The sequence below is a fragment of the Cebidichthys violaceus genome, unplaced genomic scaffold, assembly GCF_023349555.1.
Source record: "Cebidichthys violaceus isolate CVI_PGR_0920_01 unplaced genomic scaffold, fCebVio1.0.p SCAF_13, whole genome shotgun sequence".
Taxonomy (NCBI): Eukaryota; Metazoa; Chordata; class Actinopteri; order Perciformes; family Stichaeidae; genus Cebidichthys; species Cebidichthys violaceus.
The window spans coordinates 12131178-12157363 of record NW_027176296.1 but is presented as its reverse complement, the minus strand read 5'-3'; the positions used below and the strand labels follow the sequence as shown (position 1 = coordinate 12157363).

Sequence of the window (26186 nt, the reverse complement as noted above, 5' to 3'; positions counted from 1 at the left end):
ATTCATTTATCATGTATATAGGTACACATGTATATCTACATAGGTCTGTTTGTGTCATGATAACATCTACAGTATGCTGTGTAAATGTTTGATTCATTCTATATTTACTTGTTCAGGTTTTATTCAGGGATTTATATCAAACTATTTACTGTTTTGCACCTTTTCTAGTCTTCCAACCTCTCAAAGCGCTTTAACACTACATTTAGCCCATCAGGACTATCTATTCATTCATACCCATCCATGAAACGTTTGTTGCAGACTCTTGTGGGAGGCATCCTTGTACTCAGCAGAGAGTTCATATTTCATTGGTGTGGGCTATCGCCACCCCCTAAGCTTTAACCTCGCCCTTGAACACATGAACCGTTTGTTGCAACTTATTGAGGGAGGCATCATTGCAGTCAGCAGAGTTCCTGTTTCCTTGTCTGGCCACGTTGACGTCAACCAACCAAGGTGCGAGGGCCCGTTCATCGCTGCTTGCTACTTTTATTATTATTATTATTATTATTATTATTATTATTATTATTATTATTATTATCCCCCAAAAAAATTAAATGCACACAAAGAAATTATCATTACACATAAATGCAAATCAAATCCACATGTAAAAATGTAAACATCACAAATATGTCTAATGCACACACAAAAATGTATTGTTTTAAATAAATGCAAAAGAAATCCACACATATATGTATTTGAAAGGATTTGGAAATGTCACTAAAAATCTTTTTTTTGGATGTTGTTACATTTATATAAAAACATCTACAAACTGCTTGTCATGTAGGAACTTTTCTTTAAGACTCCCCTATAGCTCAATTCACAAATGTATTTTTGTAAACAGAGCCAATCCTCCATTTTCAACCAATCACGTAAGGGTATACCCTTGCTTCATGCACAGCTTGGGAACCTGGCAACACAGAGGAAAGAAATCTCCTGGAAATGGCTTCACCTTCAGTGAATGGTCCAAACATCTGACTTGTGCACCCCAGGAAGTGTTGAAACCCCCAAGAAATCCAAACCAAATAAATATATATATATATATATATATATATATATATATATATATATATATATATATATATATATATATATATATATATATATATATATATATATATATATATATATATATATATATGTATTGAACTTACAACAGTTCAGATATACCTTATTAGGCATTATCTTTCTTCTATTCTTCAAGTTTTAGTCAAATATATTTTCAGTGTGTTTTGAAGTGAATTTCTCAGTAATAGTAGTTTATTTATCCTCACACACTAGAAAATCATGTTTAGTATAATATAATAATTCCTATATTACAATAGCCCTGAGAGCTCAACACACTGCAAGTATGAAAACATCTTCAGCAGTTGCAAAACCAAGCACCAAGTGGAGCATTCAAAAAAACTGCAAATAGACAAAATGTTCTTCAGATACAGAAAACACACCGAATACAGAAAGATGCTGCAAAAACAGGTGTGTGCTGCAAATAGAGAAAACACAATCAAATACATAAACACCACCACATACATAAACGTGCTGCAAGCAGCAGATGATGCAAGTGATGTAGAGCAAGCCATTCACACAGCTTGTTATTAAAGTCGGCTGTCCTTCATGGAGTTGGTGTTGGTTACTTTTTGTTTGGTCGATTTTGACATTGTGATCGCATGTTTCAGATATTATTGCAGACAATACAGTAATCTGATGAAATACACAGTAATAAGTAATTGTGAAACTGGGTCGTATTATATTAGCTGGCTTTCAGAACTGTCCCCAAGAAACGTTCAAGGCAAAAATGATTTGCATTGCAGTTGGGTTAGGTTATGATGGCATGAATAATACTTACAAGTGTATATCTTTGTAAAATTCAATTACATTTTATTTATATAGCTCATGGGCTTTTCAATCTGTACAACATACAACATCTTGGACACTGGCATCGGATAAAACAAAAAATAAAATAAAACTCAGGAAGAGCAAGTGCAATACACGCCATTTGTTATAGAATGAACAACATAATTAATGATAATGAAAGAACAGACAGCAGCTACTTCATTTTTGTGTCTATTTGCAATATGTTTCAGCATTTGGTTGTGTTTTATCTATTTGTAGCTATGTGTTGTAAAATTGGTGAGGATGTTTTCTTAATTTGCTTGGGTTTTGTCTATTTGCATGTATTTTCTTAATTTGCAGTGTGTTTGGCCCTCAGAACCACCATATTATATAATCATCTTAACAACCGAGGCCTTGGTATTAATATTTAAATTATATTTATTTTATTTTGATTCTGCTTCAGTTGAGTGATTATATCCTAAATTGTTTACCTTGCTGAATACTTTCCACTGCAACAGCACCACTGTGTTCACATTCTTGTTTAACAATGGGAGATTAAGACTCAGATTTAAGATAACCAGAACCGTCCTTTACGATCCTTTCTCTCTGATGAATAAATATGTTTCCAAACTTTTAGATAAATAGTTACAAAATTCAGCTGTTGTTGTCACACGGACACTATAATGCCTTTAGATGCTCAACAACCTACAAAGTCTGAGATTGAATTAAAACATGTCCAGACATTAACAACAGTTATAAAATACACTACTGTTCCTACATGTTCATGAACTGGAAGATTCCATGATTTCCCCAGTTGATATACTCACCCAAACTTGAGTCTTCAGAGTTCTTGAGAGGAAAATTAACTTTTGCACATCATTGATGATTGATTCATGTACAGGACAGTTCAGTTGTGTGCAGCTCAGTACATACCTGAGTCCAGTTAAATTTCTCTTTAAGTGTCAGGCATTTGAATGGCAATGTACACACCAGCCTACTCACTGCTGTTATTTTGGCAAGTTCACATAGTTTGTCCATTGAAAATTCCCTTAGTGCTATTGATTTAACAAACCCAATTGTGAGCCAGGGATGTAAACCTTCTCCAGTATGAGCCCATCACTTTGGTTTTGACTTGTACAAAGTAAATCCTTCCACAGGGATGGGTACTGATGCCAGTTCCTGGTAGATTCCAGCAGTGACCCTGACTTTAAAATGTGACAGGCTTTGCTGTAAATCACTGTTTCACACAGAGACCCTCTGTAAGGAGTGGATTATCTCCCCCCTTCAGCAGTGGATCTCATAGGCTATCTGGGAGTCCATGAACAGGCCTGTGTGATTAAGAAACATCCCTTCTGCCTCTGACGTGATGACAGGCTTGGCTTCCCCTCCCTCCCCCGCCATCCTCCTCATGGTCCGTATGTCGCCATCCTGCTGCTGTTGCAGCTTTTTGTTGGGGGCCAGAGTGGGACTCATGGTCTGGCAAGGCCCAGAGGAGAGGGTGTGGCTGGAGGTGTCGGATGGAACGGGGCAACCCAGGTTAGTGGTGGAAACAGCTGTGGGTGGAGCAGGAGGCAGCACAGGCTTGGCCCTGTTCAAGACGTACATCTCATGGCCGCGCTCATCACGATACTCCTCCAGCTGGGCAAAGGTTGTGGGGCCATCAGAGTAGTCGTTCACGTACAGGATGCTCTCCTCCTGCAGGTTACAATTTACCTTCATCACTTTTGAGGTACAGCAATAATGGAAAAAAAGCCACACATTTTCATTCTAGTCAGTGCAGCAAGATGGCAGCCTCTTTATGGAGTGCTCGGGTACTTTTTCTGTTTTTGTTTATTTGTTCAGTCTTCAGCTCACCCTCTCCACTTAAATTCACCAGAGAGGAACTTTTGACCAGTAAACAAGTTGACTCTCAATTCCTCATAAAGTAGCCCCCTCCTCAGGGTCTGGGAGCAGTTTTTTTAAGGAATAAAGCTCACAATGGGTCAACTCCCTCCTACAGGTCTGGGGTCAGTCAAAATAGAAAAATACAAATCCTCTTTAAAAAAAAAAAAATAAATAAAAAATAAGGGTTGAACTATTGTTTGTATGTACAATTGTGTGTTGTTCTAATAACATATCTACCTCAAGTTCCTCTCACTCATCAGGTTAGACTTTTGTTGCTAATTCAAAAAATGTACCATTTATTCTTTTACAGACAAACATGCACACACCTTCTCAGCTCCATCGGTTTCCTTCTCTCTTTGGCGATGTCGGCTATAGATCATGGCGACCAGCAGCAGAGCGGTCAGAGCCAGCAGGGAGATGCCTACAGCTATAGCAGTTTGAGTGGCAGCTCCCAGAGCGCTGAAGGCCATGCTGCCTAGTGCGTACAGGGGCTCCCGGCTAACATCTGAGCCCACAGCAGCACCGTGGCTCCTCAGCCTGGGCCAGGAGGGTGAGTATGGCGAGGACACCTGGGACCACGAGGCCCAGATGGAGGAAGAAGAGGAGGAAGAGGAAGTGGATGAGTTGATGGCGAGCTGAAAAGTCACCCTGGCCACACCCCCTGCGTTCCAGGCTTCACATTCATAGAAACCCGCATGAGCCACAGTCACATTACTCAGAAACAGCATGCCACTGCCGGTGTCGGGGTCGAAGCGCTCGCCTTCAGTCTTCTGCAGGCTGACTCTGCCTTCCTCTGAGGGTTCCTCTCCTCCACCCATTCCACCCCCTCCTGCACCCAGCTCCTGAACCAGGCCTCTGGGAGAAAGCACCACTTTACCCTGGGACGCCTTCCTCCAGGTCACCTGGAAAATCAGACCGTTTTTTTACTAAGAAGGTTATCATCACATAGATAATCAAATAATCTGCTATCAACCTGAATTGAGCAGGGGGAATCACGCGATACAGCCACTGAAGTTGTATGCGTATCTCTGAGGTCTTGTTGTGCCTCAACAGTAGTCACAAATTTACTGGAATTGACTTACAATGACAACAAAAATTCTTTACAATAGCTGTTTTGTTATTCCTTTCAAGGAAGTTTCAAGGGTGAGAAACTTCATGTAACGATATGTTAACTGAGACCTCTCTCATGAAAGCTATGCAGGATTCTAATGACGACTTGACCTGTCACATAGACAGAAGACAGATGACGGCCAAACTTCACTGTCACAACTTTAGCCAAGCAGGTTTTGCTAATATGTATGATGTGAGAGACACTTGCAATTAATTTTAAATTAAGCAAAAGCTGGAAAGGGAGATAGCATTTCTGAAAGACAAAGATGATGACCTCAAAAACTGGGGCAGGAGATCTAACATTTAAACGTCCCAGAGAAATCTGAAGGCCATGACATGGTCGGATACTTTGAATGTCCTGGAAGGCCTTCCCAATCAATGTGCTGTATTGGATGTAGTGAACGTCGACGCAAAAAGGATAAAAATGGAAATTTGATAATAACAATGATGAAAAAAAAAAAATCGTAAGTAATAAACTTCTTCCAGAAACTGCTCTCAGGACTCTCAATTTGCCACTTGCCTTAATAGACTCACACACAACAACTTGGGGTCAATCTTGACACTCCACCGATTTAAGAACCACAAGACAACCTTTCTTTTTTTACAAGCATCTACATTCCTGAGGAGCAAGAGGACACATCCAATTGTAAATAAACTTCAAGAAACTGAGTTTTGATGCAAAATTATATGTACCTTATTTGATATAGTTAGCATTGGTTCTAATCTTTCTTTTGTAAAACACATACGTTAAATCTTACTAATTCACTAAACATAGTGTGTCTTTATACATTAATCTGCAAGCATGAATTAAACCAAATCTTAAACAGTGAAAACATCTGAGTTTAGAAATAATGGTTAAAGGTTTGTTCATGATAACCAACTCAATTCTTTGAGTTTTCTGCCATTTAAATTGGATGTTGATTTTTCTGCCTGCAACTCCTCTCTCAACCTGTCTGTTCCAAGAGGGGGAGGGATGTTCTCCCCCCTCCCTATATATATATATATATATATATATATATATATATATATATATATATATATATATATATATATATATATATACATAGTTCTGTGTAATGATAACAATGTATATCTATGTTGTATAATTGTTTAATTCATTCTATTTCTACTTGATCAGGTTTTATTCAGGGATGTATATTAAACTACTTGGTACCGTTCTGCAGCTGAGATAGCCCAGCTTTCAAATATGGAAGAATTAAATATTAAGAGAGAGAGAGAGAGAGAGAGAGAGAGAGAGAGAGAGAGAGAGAGAGAGAGAGAGAGAAAGAGAGAGATGAAGAAAAGCAGTTTTATTTGAACCTACACAAAGACAATTATGTCCAAAGATATCAGAGAAAGCCGAACCAACTACCCCAGAGCGAGAGATGAAAGAATGCGATCCAATTGAACTACTGCCATCCATCAAGATCCAAGATGCAGAGATTCCAGAAGAGCAACAGCTGCCACTTCATACAGCTTAACGTCCCATCTGCCCATCAGAAGCGTCAGGTGAAAACTATTTAAAATTCCAGATGTGAATGAGTTTGATGTTTCTCGGCCAAATAAATTTGAAGTCAGTTTATAAAATAATTTTAGTTAATAAGTTAACCTCGGGTAGAGAAATGAATAAACAGATACAGCTTTAATCCTAAAATCTTGAATTTGAACTAGTATGAAATCGCACAATCTTCCCTGGTGCTTCTCAAACTCTCAACAGCTGAACAGTGCATTCATCTTTTGAACCAAATTGAACATATAGCCATCAAACGACACATTTAATCAATAAACATGAATCAAGGATATGAGTCACTGATTCTGCCTGGTCACATGCAATCCTTCTCATTTTTCAAACTCTTATGCGGTAACCCGAGCCTGGCCTCCAGCTTACTATCTAACCTATTCCATAACATCACTCTCACAAGTCTTCTGCGGAAAGAGCCTGCTTAAAAAATCTTTAAAAATGTGATGCAATAATCCTCATACCATCACTTCAATTAATGCTGTCCCCTTGCTTCATAGAGCTTGGACAAATTGCTTCCTCCACTACATTTGCCCACATCGTAAAGATCTCAACTCAGGTCAATCTAGTCTCAAGTAACATCGGGTTTTTGGGGGTTGGCCGAGCCCGGCTGCTATATGGCTGATTCCTTAATGAAGCTCCTCACAACTCATTTGGCTACACGAAGTTTAAGCCTCGCATCTCAATCACATTTAACTTCTGTTAAATGCTTCTAATTGATGATGTGGTCCTTGCTAGTGAAGTGAAGAAATAAATAAACTGTGTTCACCCATCAAACTTCCTTTTTTTAAATTATATCCAGGGTGGTAGATACCACTGATTGTTGCAATCATTTTTGGAAAAATCATTCTGATTGCTGTAAAACATATAAATACTGCCGTGAGACTTGTGATGTGTTGCACGATAGATACTGTTAGGACTGCGTAAATAAAAGAAGTGGGAGTAAACGAGTAGTTGTCGTTGATTTCCCGTAAAGACCCACTGATCAGGAGGCTCATGTTTATGCATCAACATTCATAAGGTGCTTTGCATCGACCATTTGTGGTTGAATGCAAAGGGAGGGATGTGAGGCTGAACCAGCTGCGCATATTTACAGGTTGATTTGGAATTTTTAAAAGGAAATTGCGCGGTGTGGATCCTACTGTTTTATAAATAAGAGCCCTGGTGTGACCAGTGTACAGTCTTGTTCTGGGGGTCTGTATACTATACTAACAACATTATTAAATAAGTAGATGACATTACCATCCTTGGCCGCATCAGGGGGTGGACGAGTCTTCATAAAGGGAATGGATGAACAAAATAATTTATGCAGAGGACAAAACCAATAGAACTTATTATAGACTTCAGGAAGAAAGCCCCCCCTATGCGACCTCTCATCGTTACGAGGATGGCTGACAGTTGCACGTTTCAGGGTCTTCACAACAAAAACCAGAGCTCAGCCAAAAACACTGTGGCAACAGTGAAGAAAGCACAGCAGAGGCTTTCCTTCAAAAGGCAGCACTCAACCGTCAGCCCTTCACCCAGGTCTACAGGTGAAGAGAGGAGAGCATTCCCACCAGTGTGAGCATCGTGTGGTTTGGATACGCAAACCAGGCTGAGAGACAATCTCTTCAACAAGTCATTAAAACTGCAGAGAGAATCATCAGCTCTGACCTTCCTTTCGTGGACACACATTATACATCGTCAACGACCGACAACAACCAGTGTGTATCTTTTTTAATGCTGCTCTTTTAACTGTCAATATTTCCAATGTACCTGTCCTGTCCTGCCCTGTACCTGTGCAAATTGTAATAATACTTATCTGAATCCGATTTTTTTATATATACAATATGATACAAGAGTTCTTTCGCACATCATAACCAAGTGAGCAAACTGCTGCTGGACTTCTCTGGATGCTGAAACAAACCAATGTCGTGGAAACTTCTGGAAGTTCTACTTGTTCTCTTTAAGTATCCCTACCTGTGGCCGCGGGTAACCAGAGGCATGGCAGGACACCCTGAGGCTCTCTCCCAGGCGCACAGCTAGCCTCCTGGGCTCCAGCTGCACCAGTGGAGGGATACACACCAAGCTATTGAGGGGGACCTCCACCAGGCTGAGGTGAGAGAGGCGCGGCGGCTCGGTGCAGACCAGTCGACGTTCTGCAGAGCTGAGCAGCCTCTGGCCCTCCTCATCAATCCAGCTCCTCAGCCAGTGCAGAGCACAGTCACAGCGCCATGGGTTGTCTACAGCAGAGCAGAGGACAGGAGGTTAGGTTGGAACCCCTTGATGCTGAGCCAGTCGAGGTCCTAGTCACTGGTGGTGGTGGTAGGGAGAGGACATTTCAGAGTACTGAAAGACAATGTTTTGTGAGGAGTGAATACGGTGTGTGTATAAGGTATATAAGCAATGTATATGTATTGTCAGGAGGGTCGTGAATGGTTTTGGACTGACCAATGGAAAATGAGGAAACTACATTGTGACATGACTGGATTAAAGGTTTGGGAGTAACCATACAAAGAGAGAGAAATACATTGACTGCATAAAGAAGTAAGGAATAACGTCAAATAAACTGATTCAATAAAATGATTATTGTTTTAGTTAGATAACCAGTGTTCAGTCAAAATGGGTCTGGCTGCCTGGTTCAATCTATTTGTAGGAAATGGAAATGTGTAGGAAAATGCAAAAAAAACAAACAGCAGATTGCATTTCAATGAAAAGTAGAAAAGCGAATATGTTTTCCCAAGGATGTTCCCCAAACATCATGTATGTCAGTAATCCAGTCTCACCTGTAATGCGCAGCACCTGTAGGCTGACCAGAGGTCGCAGGGACGCAGGGCCAATGGTGTGAAGATTGTTCCTACTCAGGTCCAGCAGAGCCAGAGAAGTCAAACCAACTAGAGCTTGGTCTGCTAAAATCTCGATATTGTTGTGCTGCAAATGGAGCTCCTGCAGGCGCTGCAGAGACATGGTAAATGGTACATTTCATCTATGGAGCCTCATCTAGGAATGAAGAAAACTGCAGTGCTGAGCAGGACATAGCCCCATATTGAGTTTATAGTTAAAATATGTGAAATATCATGGACATCGTGCATGTGCTCTAACATGTCTTACCTGTAAACCACGGAAGGTGTAGTCCAGTAGGCGTGTGATGTCATTTCCTGCCAAGTAAAGAATGCGGAGATGTTCGAGTCCCTGAAACATGTCAGCTGTCACCAGGTGGACCCGGTTCCCATTCAGAGCCAGCTCCAGCAACTGACCCTGGTTCTGGAAAGAGCCAGGCTCCACTGCTGAGATGGTGTTGTTCTGGAGGAAGGGGAACATAAGAGGGTGACCAAACAAAAATCTTTGCAGCTCAGGGACTGCAGCTTCCACTGCTGATACAATTTGCACTGTATTTAAATCAGTGCCTAAACTGCTTAGGAGCTGTTTCTTCTGTTTTGTTCCTTTCCTGCTGAAACAGGCGTCTGACTTTGTTCCATCTCGCTTTAGAATTAATTTTTCACATACATTCAAATATTAAGAGAAGCTCTATTTGTGTTCAATTTTAACTTAAAGGTGAACTCCATTCATTTTCAACATCAAAGTCTGTTTCCAGGTGTTCCAGGGAAGAACTGCTGCATATGTGAAAAAGTTATATTAAGCCTTTTGTGTCTCCAGAGGAAGCTGTGTGAAGTCTAGTAAATGTTCTCAAGTCACTCACTCACTTGTGATGTGTAGTAGCTAGTTCACCTGTGGGGCCGCTGGTAATTTAGTTACTGTATGACCTGTAAACAGTCACGTTAACACACAGTACTCTCTGTCTGAGTACATATACACTGATCACTCACAGCATGTATCCACAACAATATCACACAGTGTCTGTAAGTAAACAATGGAGCAGCGCAAGCTGCCGAACAGCTTGTGCCTGGAAGGAAATCTGGCAGAAAATTGGCGTTCATGGATTAACAAGTTTAAATTGAACCTCGTGGCTATTAGCATTTCTGAAAAAAAAAAAAAAATGAAGTGTGCAACTTTTCTAGACAATGCTGTTAGAGTAAATAATACCATGGACTTTGATGACAGTGTAGATGATTTGGACATACGGAAAGAAAAGCTTTCCTTCATAGTGGTACAAAGCATTTAGATTTGACTTCTTTAGGCTTGTAATATAAACTTAAAAGATGCTAAAATGCCTCCATCTTGGAGCGAGGCAGTGATGTCGGTTAAATGGTAAATGGATGGTACTTGTTTAGTAGTTGTAATCTGAGCTTCTCTTGGATATGGTTTTAATATGTGAGACCACATATTCAAATTAAAACCATATCCAACAGAATCATTTTGAGGCCTTTCTAGCCAACCTGGATGCTGAGAAGGCCTTTGAGTCAATGAGATGGCCTTTCTTTTATAAAGTCCTTGAAAGATTTGGCGCGCAAAACATCATTAAGGGCATTAAACCATCAGCCCTGACCAACATAGGGTATCTCTCAGACACCATCGTAATAGAGCACGGATCGAGACAAAGGTGTCTAAACTCACCGTTGCTTTTTGCACTTTATGGAGAGCATCTTCCACAGTGGGTAGGACAGACGGAGGCAAAGGATGTGTATAAAAGTAGAAGACCACAAGGTGGCGCTGTACCGCGATGACATCATAGACTGTATATAAGAAGTGGACTAAAGCTTATACTCGCCATATAGTGAAGCCGGCGCGAGGGGCGCCAGAAAATGACGTAATCACGGCCGTTGCGTGGTGCGCATAGTAAATGCACCTCTGAATCATTGTAACTTGGCTCACACGAAGGGTACGATATTGTGACTGTCAGTCACGGTTCACTGATAAAAACACTATTTACATGTCTAGGGATTATACAAAGGAATGCCATCTCGCGTTACGGCGCCAAGTGCGAGTATAAACGCCTTTAGTCGTCATGATGTCACCCATTGGTTTGTGGACTACCAGTGAACGGAAGTGACCATATTTGGACTGCAGAAGAGTGACATATACGCGGCGTATAGGAGTCTGGTAGTGTAGTGACCGTCAATCACAAGGTAGCAAGGCCCTAAAGCATACCCTGCTTTATGGTCTATTTGACTCTAAATGGACCATAACTTACTAAATGAACATCATGCTGTATTGAAGAGACTTGAAACTAGAGATTGAGACCATAAACTCATGTTTACAATGTTTATTGAGGGAATAAATCAAGAGAGAAGTAGAGTCATTTTCTCATAGACTTCAATCAGACTTGTTTTTGCAGCCAGAGGCCCCCTGAGTGCCAGAAGAGAGAAAGCAAGTTGAAGGTACTTAAACTTGCTTTCTCGTGAAGCACTGGCTTCACTTTTCAGAACTGGAGGTTGCCGTCTTTTTTAGATAGATCTATTTAAGTACACTCTCTAACTTCTTTTCTGAATTATTTAGAAACATATGGTAGACATACAGGATTTAAATTCAATTTACAAAAAACAAAAAAAATTGACTTTTTTTGTATGCCAGCAAAACATTTTTGAGACAAATTTCCTATTTTTTGTGATCAGAACTCATTGAAATATTTAGGAATGTTAATTCAAATATCACAAGATTGGCAGATTATGCCCCCTCTTCACAACAATGAAAGATGACATTAACAGATGTAATTTAATTTCTTTCCTTGGTCAATAGAGTTGACAATGCAAAAATCAATATCTTTTCTTTCTTTAAGCGCAGAAATTCACTCAAAACTATTTTCCGAATTGAATATAATAATTTCCAGATTTATTTGGCATGGGAAAAAAAACGGGTTAACCTTAAAACCCTACAACTCCCGATGGAGGAAGGAGGGACGGCTGTACCAAATTTTAAGAATTACTTTTGCTGCCCATATTAATCCCTGAATGTGTATCACAACATTTCACGCCAGGTGAAAAGACATTGAACTCTCCGCTATGAATGATCTCCCAATTCATGCAATATTGGCCAAAAGCAAATCTATGGATCAATGTCCAATAAAACAATGTGGAATACGAAAAGAGCACAATATAAACTACATCATAAATGCCACATAAATCAATGGTGTGCTTATGATCCAGGGGTCAAGCCAAATAAAATAGATCATAGATTTAAATCATAAAACAACATTCTACTCCCTTTCAGAAAAGAGACAGTTACAGGACTTCAAAAAACAGATGAAAGAATATTGTCTTGAAAAATCACACTTTCATAGATAAGTATGCAATTTTTGTGAACATAACATTAGAAAAAAACAGACTTTAATGATCCAATATTGAGAATATGTTTCTTTCTTTTTCTCACATTTTCCACCCAATTTGCCAATTGGCCACTAAAAGTGTGACCTGGCCAAACACCTGATTGCTTGATTTTCCACTCATCAATCAGGATGTAAGCACTATATAAAAAACACAGGTGAGTACCTGTTTACATCAGCAATAGAAATCAACATGGCAGCGGGAGGTAGAGGTAAAGGGAGTCTGTGGCCAGACCAAGGTAGGCGGCGAGATGCTGCATAAGTATTTTTACTTAGTGGTTTTTTTCGTAATCTTTTTTTGTTGTTGACACAACTGGAATGTTTAGTGGATGTGCTCATTCACCAACACGGTCTGAAATCTCTTGCAATCATTTGGAAACACTCATTCAAAAGGCAAACTTACCACACACATACACACACATTGAAACCACTAACACACTCATTTAACATCAATCGATCTGAGCCTTACTAGCTCAGGTGCTCACCTCTTTTGTGAGAACTTTGTAAACATGGAGGCAGTGACAGCGAGAGGAAGAGGAGTAGAATGGGGCCATGGATTAAGACTGGCCAGTATGGCATAACATGTATACCATGGTATCATTTTGAAGCACGGATGGTAACGGTATAGATCACGGTCATTTGTTGTCCAGAAATGTCAATATAAATGCTTCTGATTGGGGTAGAGCATTGCATGGCATAAGTTCAACCATTGCAAAGTCAATGGATAAAATTATAAATCTTATCTTTTAACTTTGTTATTTGGTGGTTATTTGTAACAAACAATTGCAATTCAAATGATTAGAAAATAAATTGTTGTATTTTTGTCGAATACTGATTGCTTTGCTTTGATTAGAAAAAACTCTTACAATCTCACATTAGTAGTTTTAAACTTCTCTTTCAAACAACTGGATTTATTCAAGTTTCTCTCCAAGAAACACAATTTACAAGATAACATTTAAAAACATCATTATAGCGTTATGATTTACCTTCAACCAATACTCATTTTTATAGAGTATAGCTTGAATACACATATATGTATGTATGTGTCAATGCATCGTCCATAAAAGTTATCTGCTAACTCTGTGCTGTCAGCAGACTATATATATATATATAGATATATATATAAAACTGTTTTCTAAGCATTTTTTCTTTTATATTTTTAAGTGGTATTTCTGTCAAATTGATAGCAAATGTACAAATCACTGGTTCCAAGTCGGAACCAGCACTGTAGGTGTGTGCTTGTTACCTGCAGGTACAAGTAGTGCAGGTGCCGGAGCAGAATGAGGTCCTGTCGACGGATCTGACCAATCACATTGTCCTGGAGGAAGATGGTCTTGGAAGAGAGAAGATAAGATGAAGACGGACAAAGGAAGGGTTTTGGTGAGCATTGGTAAATGTTTCAGAGTTGTGATTTGGTGGTGAACTGTATTTCATTCTATGTATGTTGTTCTTGTATGTGGATTCTGTTATCAGTCTGGATTAAGGTAACATCCGTAGTAATCTTCTCTTTCAGTGAAACGGGCTTCATGTGAAATCCACTCTTACATTCTCAGTGATTTTGGAGAACTTTCCGCATTCACCAATTTCCTCATATTTAGAATTTTCTCAAACACAATTTACAAAACAAGGTACAAACACAGTTTACGAGTGTTCCAGACCTTTAGGACAAGTCATGTGACAATAGTCTGTTGTTATCCAAGCCTAAGTTTTTCACTAATGGATTGTATATTTCATTACTTTGAAGCAATTCTGCTTAAGAAAACATGTAAAAATTACACTTAATTAACACCAAATCACTGCAATTGGAATTATACTATAATAAAAAATTGGCTATTGTTGCAATTGTGTCTTGCTGACCACTTTTCTCTTTTTGGAGAACGTCATGTGAAAGAACTTCTCTGACTCTCGTAATTCTCCTACTCTTCGTTTTCTTTCCTCGTCCCTCCCCCGATTGTATGTAAATCTCACTGGAGTCGGGACACTTGTCGGAATACACACATTTGATTGGCTGAGCAGCATCCCGTTATGTGATTTACAACCCATGTAATTAGTCGGTGTGTTTCCTGCACCGCTGAATAAGTGCTGTAAAGGCTAGAAGAGCTCTGTCAAAATTGAATAATTCTCAATTATCTATTGGTTTTAGGTCAGGGTCCGGATACAACGGTGTCTGGATCCGGATCTGGACCTCAGCCCGCCTATTAGTGACCCCTGCTATTAGCTCAGAAGAGAGCATGTCTTTAGACGGCGTCCTGACATTTGGATGGTTCTTCACTTGCAGGTTTATAGAAGTCACTGTCCAGAGAAACTACCTCTGTTGCAATGGCTGACAGAGCAGCATCACCAGAAGCACGTATTCTCTCCTCCATCTCTGTGATGGAGACTTCCTGTGGACTCCTCCCTTTGCAGTCATTGATTGTCGTTGTGACTGTGTGCCCCGCCCCTAATTGGATCCAACTACACCTCCCCAGTGTATTTAAACCCCGCCATTTCGTCTTCGCCCTATGTCCAGCTATTTTCCTACTGTTATGTTCCTGGTGTTTGATATCACTGACTGTTTTTCCTCGACCACGTTTTTGCCTCATCCCTGCCTGACTTGTTTTCCCATTCTGACTGCCTACCTGTGTACTGAACCTCTGCTGATAAGTAAAGACAGTTTTTTCTACACCTTATCTTGTTGTTTAGGTCGTGCATTTGAGTCATGTTTTTCCTGTGGTTCCACTTGTCGTAACAGCAGGACACAAAGCCTTATTGTTGAGGCGTTGGTTATGCTAATCACAATTCTCACGAAGGCTCACTCAAGCAAAGGTGGTTTCCTAATGTCTACGCTGGTCGTTTACAGTTATCTGAAGTTAGAAGTGTTTGCTGAATCTGACGTGGCACACTCCTATGAGCTCAACATAGGAAATAATGCATAAGGCCCTACCTGTGTGGATGGAGGAATGTGTTTGGGGACGTCCCTCAGGCTGGTGGACCCACACTCCACAGTGAGGCTGTAGCAGCGACAGCGCACAGGGCAGGAAGGAGATGCTCGACTAGGAGTGTGCAGAGACAGAAGAAGCACAGAGAGAGGAAGCCCCCAAAGCACAGCCATCACATCAATGGACAGGTCTGAGGATGAAGAGAGAACAGTGAAAACATAGGTCAGTATTGATCGATACTCTGCATTAATAACTGAGCTCATCTTTTTGAATGATTAGGGCCAAACAACAAGCAGAGTGACTACTGTTGAAAGATCGTAGAAAAGTATGAAAGCATAAAAGTATAACTATTATAACCTGTAACCTTTTTGATTCAAAGTATAACCATTAAACATACAGTTGTGTTCAAAATAATAGCAGTCCCACATCACTAGCAAGATAAATCACTGTTTTTGTTAGAATTTCAACTTCTACACTGCAAGTAAGTTTCTAGAAGGTTTAGTAAAGGTATAGAAAACCAACAGACCCAACAGGCATGACGTGCATGCTGCTGATTCTGTGAAACTGAATCATTTACTGAAAGGGGCGTGTTCAAAAAAATAGCAGTGCCGAGTTCAATTAGTGAGGTCATTGATTATGTGAACAAAATAGGTGTTAAACAGGTGGCCCTTATTTAAGGATCAAGGCAACTGACGCTGCATATGCTGGCTGTGCATTTGTCCTTGAAAAACAGAGTAAAATGGGTCGTTCAAGACACTGTTCAGAAGAAGAGCGTTCTTTGATTAAGAAATTAATAAAAGAGGGGAAAACCTATAAAGAAGTGCAGAAAATGATAGGCTGTTCAGCTAAAATGATATCAAACGCTTTAAAATGGCAGCCAAAACCAGAAAGGCGAGGAAGAAAAAGAAAAACAACTATTCGAATGGATCGGAGAATAACCAAAATGGCAAAGGCTCAGCCAATGATCAGCTCCAGGAGGATCAAAGAAGATCTAAGATTGCCTGTGAGTACTGTAACAATCAGACGACGTCTATGTGAAGCCAAGCTACCAACAAGAAACCCCCGCAAAGTCCCATTGTTAAAAAAAATACATGTGCTGAAGCGGTTACAATATGCCAAAGAACACATTGACTGGCCTAAAAAGAAATGGCGTAATATTTTGTGGACTGATGAGAGTAAGATTGTTCTTTTTGGGTCTAAGGGCCACAGACAGTTTGTCAGACGTCCTGCAAACACTGAATTCAAGCCACAGTACACAGTGAAGACAGTGAAGCATGGTGGTGCAAGCATCATGATATGGGGATGTTTCTCGTACTATGGTGTTGGTCCTATTTATCGCATACCAGGGATCATGGATCAGTTTGAGTACATCACAATACTGGAAGAAGTCATGTTGCCGTATGCTGAAGAGGAAATGCCCTTGAAATGGGTGTTTCAACAAGACAATGACCCCAAACACACCAGCAAGCGAGCAAAATCATGGTTCCAGACAAACAGAATTCAAGTAATGGAGTGGCCAGCACAATCCCCGTACCTTAATCCCATAGAAAACTTGTGGGCTGACATAAAAAATGCTGTTCATGAGGCAAAACCAAGAAATGCAGAGGAATTGTGGAACGTAGTACAATTGTCCTGGGCTGCAATACCTGTTGATCGGTGCCAGAAGTTGGTCAACTCCATGTGCCACAGATGTGAAGCAGTTATCAGAAACCGTGGTTATGCAACTAAATATTAGTTTATGATTCTCAGGAAATCTTCAAGCATTTCTTAGTTTATACAGTACATTTTTGAGTTTGTAAAGAAAGATGTCAACACTGCTATTTTTTTTAACATTATATTTCTTGACTTTCTGTAAAATATTATCAAATTCAATTTTTTTTCCAATTTTCTTGCTTTGAAATAGAATGTGCAGTGTCCCCAATGCATTTGTGTTCATTAAAATACAATTTATTTGAAGAATTTTGAGGTTTACTCACCTTTTTAAACACACTGCTATGATTATGAACATAACTGTATATACTGTTTTATTTCTTGATAGATGTGATTAACCATATAAACTGCATAGACACCTTATATAAAATAGTCACTCAAAACTTATCCTACCTCTTCTGAACAGGATCAAACCCGTTAAAACCAGTTACATTCTGTGTCTGACTAAGAAGCAGGACTCATGTGTGAGTGACACATGAAATGAAGGAGGTGTCGGCTTTTTAGCAGCATAACAAGGAGCAGAGAATCTGTGAGTTTGGGCTTTTTTCCCCCCAACTAGACTTTGGGATATTACCCCCTTAGAATAGAGGACCAGAAGACCCTTGTACTGTCTTACCCCTCAGAGGTGGGGAATAGAAGACGCTTTTGCTATCAGAGGAAAGATAGACCCCCAAAAACACAGGAATGTCAGAGAGCTGACTGAGAGAGCCTGCACTTTACATTACATTACAGTCATTTAGCAGATGCTTTTATCCACAGCGACTTATAATTCAGTATCTATCATTGTCCTCTGTCATAATGCCAAATAAACAAAACACTTGCACAATATGTACACACTGTTAGTCATAATTATTTACAAACCACATTTAAGAGATCCTTAATAACAATGTTTTATTATCTGTTTATGTTAATAGTATGAATAATGGACAATATACTGTCACCATATTTTATTAAAAAAAACTCCCATATCAGTATTGGCCTTAAAAATGAAGAACAATACTAAATATTAAATATTTTCAGTGGAATTGCTTTGTTCTGGGAAACTAACATGAAATGCTGCCATATTTGGACTCAGTCAAAAGTAAGTTATGAGATCAAGAATGACAGGTGGACGCAGCCCTTTAAAACCACAGACTTATAAGGAGAAGTGATGTGAAAATCCATCAAGTGTTTGCAAGAGAAGAGAAATCTGATTTCATGGACAGGAAGCTACTGTACCTTGGATATATAAATGGCAGGTGTAAGATTACAGCGCCATTGAGACTATGTTGACCCGTCCGCCGCCCTGTGTGGGCTCTTGCAGTCTGGTAAATGATCAGTGGATTATATACAATTAGATTTTGTGGTATATCTACGAATTACATCGCATTCTTTTTCATATAGCTACAAATGTTGGATGAGAACAGCCTGAATGAAAGTCTGGATAAAGGTCTGACAGAGCTCAACCTTTGTAAATTGTTTGGCACACAGTAACAGTGTGATCTTAGGATCAAAGTGTGGAATATACTTCAGTGACAGTGAACGAATGAATCCTATCAAACCAGAGGTGTGTTGTAACGGCAGCTCCACTGGGATCATGTCTTTGAAGAAGAATACATTCATTGTAACAATCTGGGTACTGATGACAACACTCGTTTAGACAAAGCTCTTTTGGATATTCATCTCAGTCTCTGAATCACTGTCACCATAGGAACCACCCATGCCACGAGGCATTGATTTCCATCTCAGGATCCATCATCAAGGCCTTTTTTTGTTTCTCTTGGAGCTGGACGCCTGAGTCGCATCACTCACTGAAGGCTTCTGTTGCTTTGCCTGAGAGGCATTTCCCTATGGGGACTGCTATCATCATGATTTGTTTAAAGTGAGTACTCAAACTCATCAAACACTCAAATATTTGATTATTTTCACTTATTTCTTATATCTGACACAAGCTAAAGATTAATGGTAAATGCAGCAGTAAATCCTACAAATATAACATAAAGCTGGATGAGCAATATGAAATACTTTGTAAATCAAACATTTCAGCACTAGAATATCCCCTTAATTAGAACAACAGCCGAGAAACTACTTTTAAAAACATATATGAAAATATTATATATATAAATATGAGGATGTGTAGTGTGTTATCCAAAACTTTCATGTATAGAATACAAAGTCAGCCTCAAATATGAGCAAAAATTAGCATGAAAAATTAAGAAAATTAATTACTTTCTTATTTGATATTTCTTATTGGTTACCTGTACAACATAATGCAACCCAACAGTTCTGCCATAAAGTCTAGTTTTATAATTCCTATAATGTTCCATTATTTGTTTTATTTTTCATTGTTTTAGCACTGAGTTAGTGGTCTTGTACTCGTCTACATTATATTCAGATGTGTTTCTAATATTCTGCCCTCCTCATAGGAGGATAAAAAAACAGAAACACATCTCAATATAATGTAGTCCAGTACAACGCCACTGTTAAAAAATAAACACATTCAAAATAAATGTTCACCTTTCCATCAATGTTAACTCAGCAATGGTACAATTAATGGCAAAGCCTCTGTATTGAATTGCAATAGGTTGTACTGGTGTATCTAGCAAAGTGGCCATTGTATGTATATTAGGTAATATGTAGGCAATATGCAGTTTCAATATCGTTTTCATTTTTGTCAGCTATTACTGAAATTATATTCTGTTTTAACAATATTTAGATTTTTGGTAATCATTTACTTCGTCTAGTGTTTAAAAAAACTCATTGTGGATCCTTGGGGCTATATAACGGCTAGGAGCAGCCCTGCAGCTAGAACACAAATATGATTCACATTAACTGATATGGACATACAGTACAATAAAGCCATGTCTGTTCTGATCTCAGTTAGAGATGCCGCGACTGTACAGCGCATGTAATCCTGAAAGCTGGAGTGGTTGAATGTCCAGCGGTGCTGCAGGCCACCTACAGACTGAGCCCACAACAGACAATAACACCTGATCCCAGGACTGGACAGGCCCATCAGTGCTATTGACCTCAGAGTAGAGAAACCTACAGCAGAACGACAGCCGTCCACATATATCTGTACAAATAGATCATAAGAGTCATAATAGGTCAATGAAATCTGATTGTTGTTCCATACCTCGCGGAAAAAGGATGGCAGAGACTCCGACAGTGATGCCTGCCCTACACGACGCCGTCTCACTCCCTCTTACTTAGTGTCTGATCCCGATCATTCAGATGTATTTTTCGGTGTTGAAGATGAAGCTCCAGGCATCTGAAAGCTGAACAGCAGCAGCTGGATGTTTCCACAGTGCGCAGAGCACCGCGGGCCCGTCGCATCCTCCGAACAGAAGAACCGATGGAGACAGAAGCGAGACAGCGACGAGCAGCGGAACATCGGGCGAAGCGTCGAACAACTGCAGGCCGGTAGAGTCTGCAGCGCCGAGTCTAAACCGTGAAACGGATCAGGTCTCTCTGTGAAACATGCAGCTGCTCGCTCATCTGCTCTCCCGGACCCGGTGCACCCTCTCATTCAATTAATCCACGCTGCTGCTCCAGAGGACCACAGTCAAGTCGAACAAGGAGCAACACGAAAAACACTTCCGTCCCGAATTATTCAGAATAAAAGCATCACGACAGCGATCAAATTTACATCTGCACGAAATGTGCTGCTATTCGGTGCAATCAGACATATTGTTACACTTAGATTGTTATGTTAGAACATAACACTCTATTGGTAATATGTAGCCTATTTATTTTGTAAAAAGACAGCTTCACATGGTAGCTATTGTAGTTTGTGTCATGTGATTTATGTTATAACATAGACAGTGATTTATGTTATTACAGACTGTGCTGACCTGATATTGAATCCAGCCCCCCACCGGCCTTGTAATACAGTGCATGTGGAGTATGGCATCTCAAGTCTAAGTGAATTGTCCTCCTTATACCTGGAGCAGATTTAAATTAAATGTCCGTCTCTTCCTCCTATGCTGAGATATGTGGGTACTAGTTTCACATGTTCCACCCATCTTCTTTTAAAGGGAATCTGCCACCACACTAACAGCTTATTATGTGATGAATCACTTGTCCTCGCTGAAAAACTAATGTTTTCATCAGTGTTTTTGCCTCACCTGTGCTTAAACCATATTGCAATGCATCAATGTAGCCCCCTGCTCCAATTTCTTTCTCATTTGAAGGACATACTGGAGGACTGGCCCCTAGGTTCCTCTGTAAGCATATCAAGGCTGTATGTGACTTTCCTCTCATACAGCAGCTCCAAGGAACCTGCGGAGGCTGGATGCAGTTCTCTGTAAGAAAACATTTGTCAAGGCAATGATATGATCAATGATACCAGTCTTTTCCATCTTTCATGTTTTTCTTTATCCCTTAGTCTGCACAGGGTAAGGAGGCAAATGATCTGAGTATCTGATTTGATCCATAGCTGTCATGGATGCTGCACCACAGCGGTGAGCTCACCACTCACACAGCAGTCTAAACAGAGATGGAGAGGAAAATGTTGCTAATAGTTTAGCCTTCTGCAAGTCATAGCCATGATGAGCCTTTGGATGCGGTTAGCAGAGGCTGACTTCTAAACTTGTGAATTAAAGCCTGAATTGAATTCGTGGGTTTTTTCTCAAAACTTGTACATTAAATGAGACAAACAGTATTGGTCACTGTCACCCACTCAGCCACCCAATCATGTGCATTGTTTGGAACCCTGGACAGCCAGTTAGTTTTGTGTAGAGGGTGCATAGCTGTCCATGGTACTGAGAGATTGGAGGACATAGATAGACAGAACATAATACAATAAACAGTTTCTAAGTTTGTTTTCATACTTTTTGTGGTTGTGAGGAGAGAAGGAGAGAAAGAGAGAGCTGAAAGCTACAAACAGCTGTTTCTACGCACTGCAAAAAGCTGTTGAAACAGGAATGCTGATTTTAAATTTAAAACATATTTAGCACTCTGTCAGTGCTATGTTCTCATGTGATTTCTTTGATTAATAAATGTATTCTTTGATGTGAAACAGTTACCCTATGCTATGTTGTTGTTGTTGTTGTTATTTATTTATAATTTTCTTCATCCTCAGTTTTGTGCTGTACGGAAACTTGGCTCTGTGGAAAGATACTGGACTCTGCGCTCCAGCGCGCAAGCTTCCAGCTGTTCAGAGCGGATCGTGATGCAGAGCTCTACGGCAAATCGAAAGGTGACAGAGTCTGTTTTTGTACCAACAGTGGCTGGTTTAATGGCGCAACAGTGATTCTGCAGCATTGTTCTCCTGATCTGGAATCTTTTATCATAAACTGAGCAACGGTTCCCTCCAAGGCTGCGTTCTTTACCCTTTGCTCCTCTCCCAGTACACCAACAGCAGCACCTCCAGTCACCAGTCAAGCTCCTGAAGTTTGCGAATGACGTCATCCTCATTGGACTCATCTCTGGTGAGGATGAGTTCACCTGCAGGTGGGAGATTGACCATCTGGTGACTTGGTGGGGACAACACAACTTTGAGCTCAAAGCTCTAAAAACAGTGGAGATGCTTGTGGATTTACGGAAGAACACAGCCACACCACCCAATACCCAGAAGGACTCCCTAGTCTACACTGTGGAGTCCTTCAGCCTCCTGGATACAATTATCACCCAAGACCTCAAGAAGACTCAAAGGATGTACTTCTTGTGGCAGCTGAAGAAGATGAACTTATCAAAGACAATGATGGTGAACTTCTACAGCCATCATTGAGTCTATTCTTATCTCCTCAAACACCGTCTGGTACGCTGCAGCCATTCCCAAGGACAAGGGCAGACTGCAAGGTCGAAAAGTCAAAAAATGACCTCCTAACGTCTATCCTAACCACTTGTTCTTGACCTCTATGGAAAACATCATGAGGTCAAGGAGAGATGTGGAGAATTCAGGAGGAGTTAGGAAAAGACAACCGTGGTGCTTAGAAAATCCGACTACACTTTCACTAAACTGCGTCATTATGATGCGACGGCAGATGTCACTGCTGTAGGTCTGCCATGGAGAAACTACATCGAAGAAGGACTACAAATTATTACTGATGCTTCTTGTTATTGAGAATTTGAATTTGTTCATTGACAGTTTGCTATCTTTACTGTTCATTTCATTTTGTATTCTTGTTTTGTTTTTTTACCTTTTTTTTAATTAAAACTCATCATGGCGGCCACTTAGATACTTCTGGGTCATTTCACTCAGTTAGGAACCTTCCGAAGCAAAAAGGACTTTTCGACAAATAAAAGAGGCATGACACACAGTTGGGAATATCACAAACCATGGCAGGACTATAAATGTAAATGTTCCTTTTGATTTCATAAGTTGTACACTTCACAGTTTGTATAGCTCCTTGTCCGTTCTAATCACATTACTGACTGACATTTCATCTTGATATTACATTGCATTTATATTGAATGTAGGCTACATCCAATTCAACACAATAAAATAAAATTATATATATATATATATATATATATATATATATACAGTTGTGGTCAAAAGTTTACATACACTTGTAAAGAACATAATGTCATGGCTCTCTTGAGTTTCCAGTTATTTCTACAACTCTGATTTTTCTCTGATAGAGTGATTGGAACAGATACTTCTTTGTCACAAAAAACATTCATGAAGTTTGGTTCTTTTATGACTTTATTATGGGTTAACAGAAAAAGTGACAAAATCTGCTGGGTCAAAAATATACATACAGCAACATGAATTAGCAATTTTGGTGACTTAGAAAGTTGTGTCAATGAAATGAGCTTCATAGCATGGCCTCTTAACTTCTTGTGAGTGATTATGAGTGACTACAGCCGGTGACTTCTCTGAGGCCATTTAAATAGGGCTCATTGGATACAAACGCCCACAAACGCTACAATGGGAAAGTCAAAGGAGCTCAGCATGGATCTGAAAAAGCGAATCATTGACTTGAACAAGTCAGGAAAGTCACTTGGAGCCATTTCAAAGCAGCTGCAGGTCCCAAGAGCAACAGTGCAAACAATTGTTTGTAAGTATAAAGTGCATGGCACTGTTTTGTCACTGCCACGATCAGGAAGAAAACGCAAGCTATCACCTGCTGCTGAGAGAAAATTGGTCAGGAGGGTGAAGAGTCAACCGAGAACCACCAAAAAGCAGATCTGCCAAGAATTAGAAGCTGCTGGAACACAGGTGTCAGTGTCCACAGTCAAGCGTGTTTTGCATCTCCATGGACTGAGAGGCTGCCGTGCAAGAAGGAAGCCCTTGCTCCAAAAGCGGCACCTTAAGGCTCGACTGAAGTTTGCTGCTGATCACATGGACAAAGATAAGACCTTCTGGAGGAAAGTTCTGTGGTCAGATGAAACAAAAATCGAGCTGTTTGGCCACAATGCCCAGCAATATGTTTGGAGGAGAAAAGGTGAGGCCTTTAACCCCAAGAACACCATGCCTACCGTCAAGCACGGTGGTGGTAGTATTATGCTGTGGGGCTGTTTTGCTGCCAATGGAACTGGTGCTTTACAGAGAGTAAATGGGATAATGAAGGAGGAGGATTACCTTCAAATTCTTCAAGATAACCTAAAATCATCAGCCCAAAGGTTGGGTCTTGGGCGCAGTTGGGTGTTCCAACAGGACAATGACCCCAAACACACATCAAAAGTGGTAATGGAATGGCTAAATCAGGCTAGAATTAGGGTTTTAGAATGGCCTTCCCAAAGTCCTGACTTAAATGCCATTGAGAACATGTGGACAATGCTGAAGAAACAAGTCCATGTCAGAAAGCCATCAAATTTAACTGAACTGCACCAATTCTGTCAAGAGGAGTGGTCAAAGATTCAACGAGAAGCTTGCCAGAAGCTTGTGGATGGCTACCAAAAGCGCCTAATTGAAGTGAAAATGGCCAAGGGACATGTAACCAAATATTAGCACTGCTGTATGTATATTTTTGACCCAGCAGATTTGTTCACTTTTTCTGTTAACCCATAATAAAGTCATGAAAGAACCAAACTCCATGAATGTTTTTTGTGACAAAGAAGTATCTGTTCCAGTCACTCTATCAGAGAAAAATCAGAGTTGTAGAAATAACGGGGAAACTCAAGAGAGCCATGACATTATGTTCTTTACAAGTGTATGTAAACTTTTGACCACAACTGTATATATGCGTTTAGCGTACTCTTGCTAGTTTCTCAAGATTACCAACCCTGCCTTGAACATACAAGAGTGAATACTGCCAACCTCTGCTTGTCAAGAACTCCAAAATTCGTTGAAATTGATAATTTAGTATATTTTATATAATTTTCTTTTATTATAATTTCATAAGACAACATGAATAAAGATCAAAGGATGGTGGTGTCATGATCTATGTGAGAGATAGTATCCGGTGTAATTAAATCTAGTGGACTGTCTATAAAGAATCGGTCTAGATATCATTTTATCACCACAAATGTCATTCTCTTTTACGAGGAATTTCAGAAAATATTAAAATAATTGCATTTTTAAAAAGAGGTCATTATAATGGGTGATTTTAACATCAATTGGGAGGACAAATCATCTTGAAAGAATCTTAAAATGATAACTAATAACTTTGACCACCTGCAGCTGATCAGTGGGCCCATTAGAAAAACTAATTCCACCACCAGGACTTGATTTAATATTTAGTCACAGGCCTGAGAGAATTCTAAAACCTCTCAATATGGTAAGTGTTTTTTCTGACCATAATCTGACTCTGGTAGCCAAAAAACTAACCAGAAAGTGATTTAGGCCTTCTGTCAGGGATAGACATTGAGGAGGACAGTCCAAAATTCTCAAAGAATTTAGAGAACACTATCAAAGATTTGAATCGCAAATTTAGGCACAAACATATCAAACACACTGTTCCTTGGATAAATGATGATATCTTAAAATTAATGAAAGAACGGGATAGTGTCTTAGAAACTGCAATGAAAACTAAATTGAGCCATGACAGACACAATTTTGCTATGATGAGGAACAAGTGTGTGAATGTTGAATGAATGTTAGTGTTAAGGCAGCTTTCAGTGGTCAGAAGAATAGAAAAGCGCTAAACAA

General features: G+C 39.8%; 1 protein-coding gene across 1 annotated transcript; it reads right to left on the bottom strand.

Annotated features, from left to right (window-relative positions):
- Positions 1–1851: 1851 nt before the first annotated feature.
- LOC137870463 (leucine-rich repeat-containing protein 24-like) lies at positions 1852–20675 on the bottom strand. The gene is made up of 8 exons (XM_068707765.1): positions 20283–20675; positions 15463–15647; positions 13786–13872; positions 9431–9622; positions 9106–9274; positions 8300–8562; positions 4038–4613; positions 1852–3522 (listed from the first exon to the last, which is right to left on the bottom strand). The coding sequence occupies exons 2-8, from the start codon at positions 15628–15630 to the stop codon at positions 3112–3114; spliced, it is 1866 nt and encodes a 621-aa protein (XP_068563866.1). The 5' UTR covers positions 15631–15647; positions 20283–20675; the 3' UTR covers positions 1852–3111.
- Positions 20676–26186: the final 5511 nt, after the last annotated feature.

Bases quoted from the DNA above. Each gene is read 5' to 3' on its own strand.
- LOC137870463 (XM_068707765.1), bottom strand. From the start codon at position 15,630: ATGGCTGTGCTTTGGGGGCTTCCTCTCTCTGTGCTTCTTCTGTCTCTG. The intron at 9,275-9,430 runs GTAAGACATGTT...ATGTCTCTGCAG, and splicing joins ACACCTTCCGTGGTTTACAG to CGCCTGCAGGAGCTCCATTT. The intron at 4,614-8,299 runs GTAGGGATACTT...CTGATTTTCCAG, and splicing joins CTGGTTACCCGCGGCCACAG to GTGACCTGGAGGAAGGCGTC.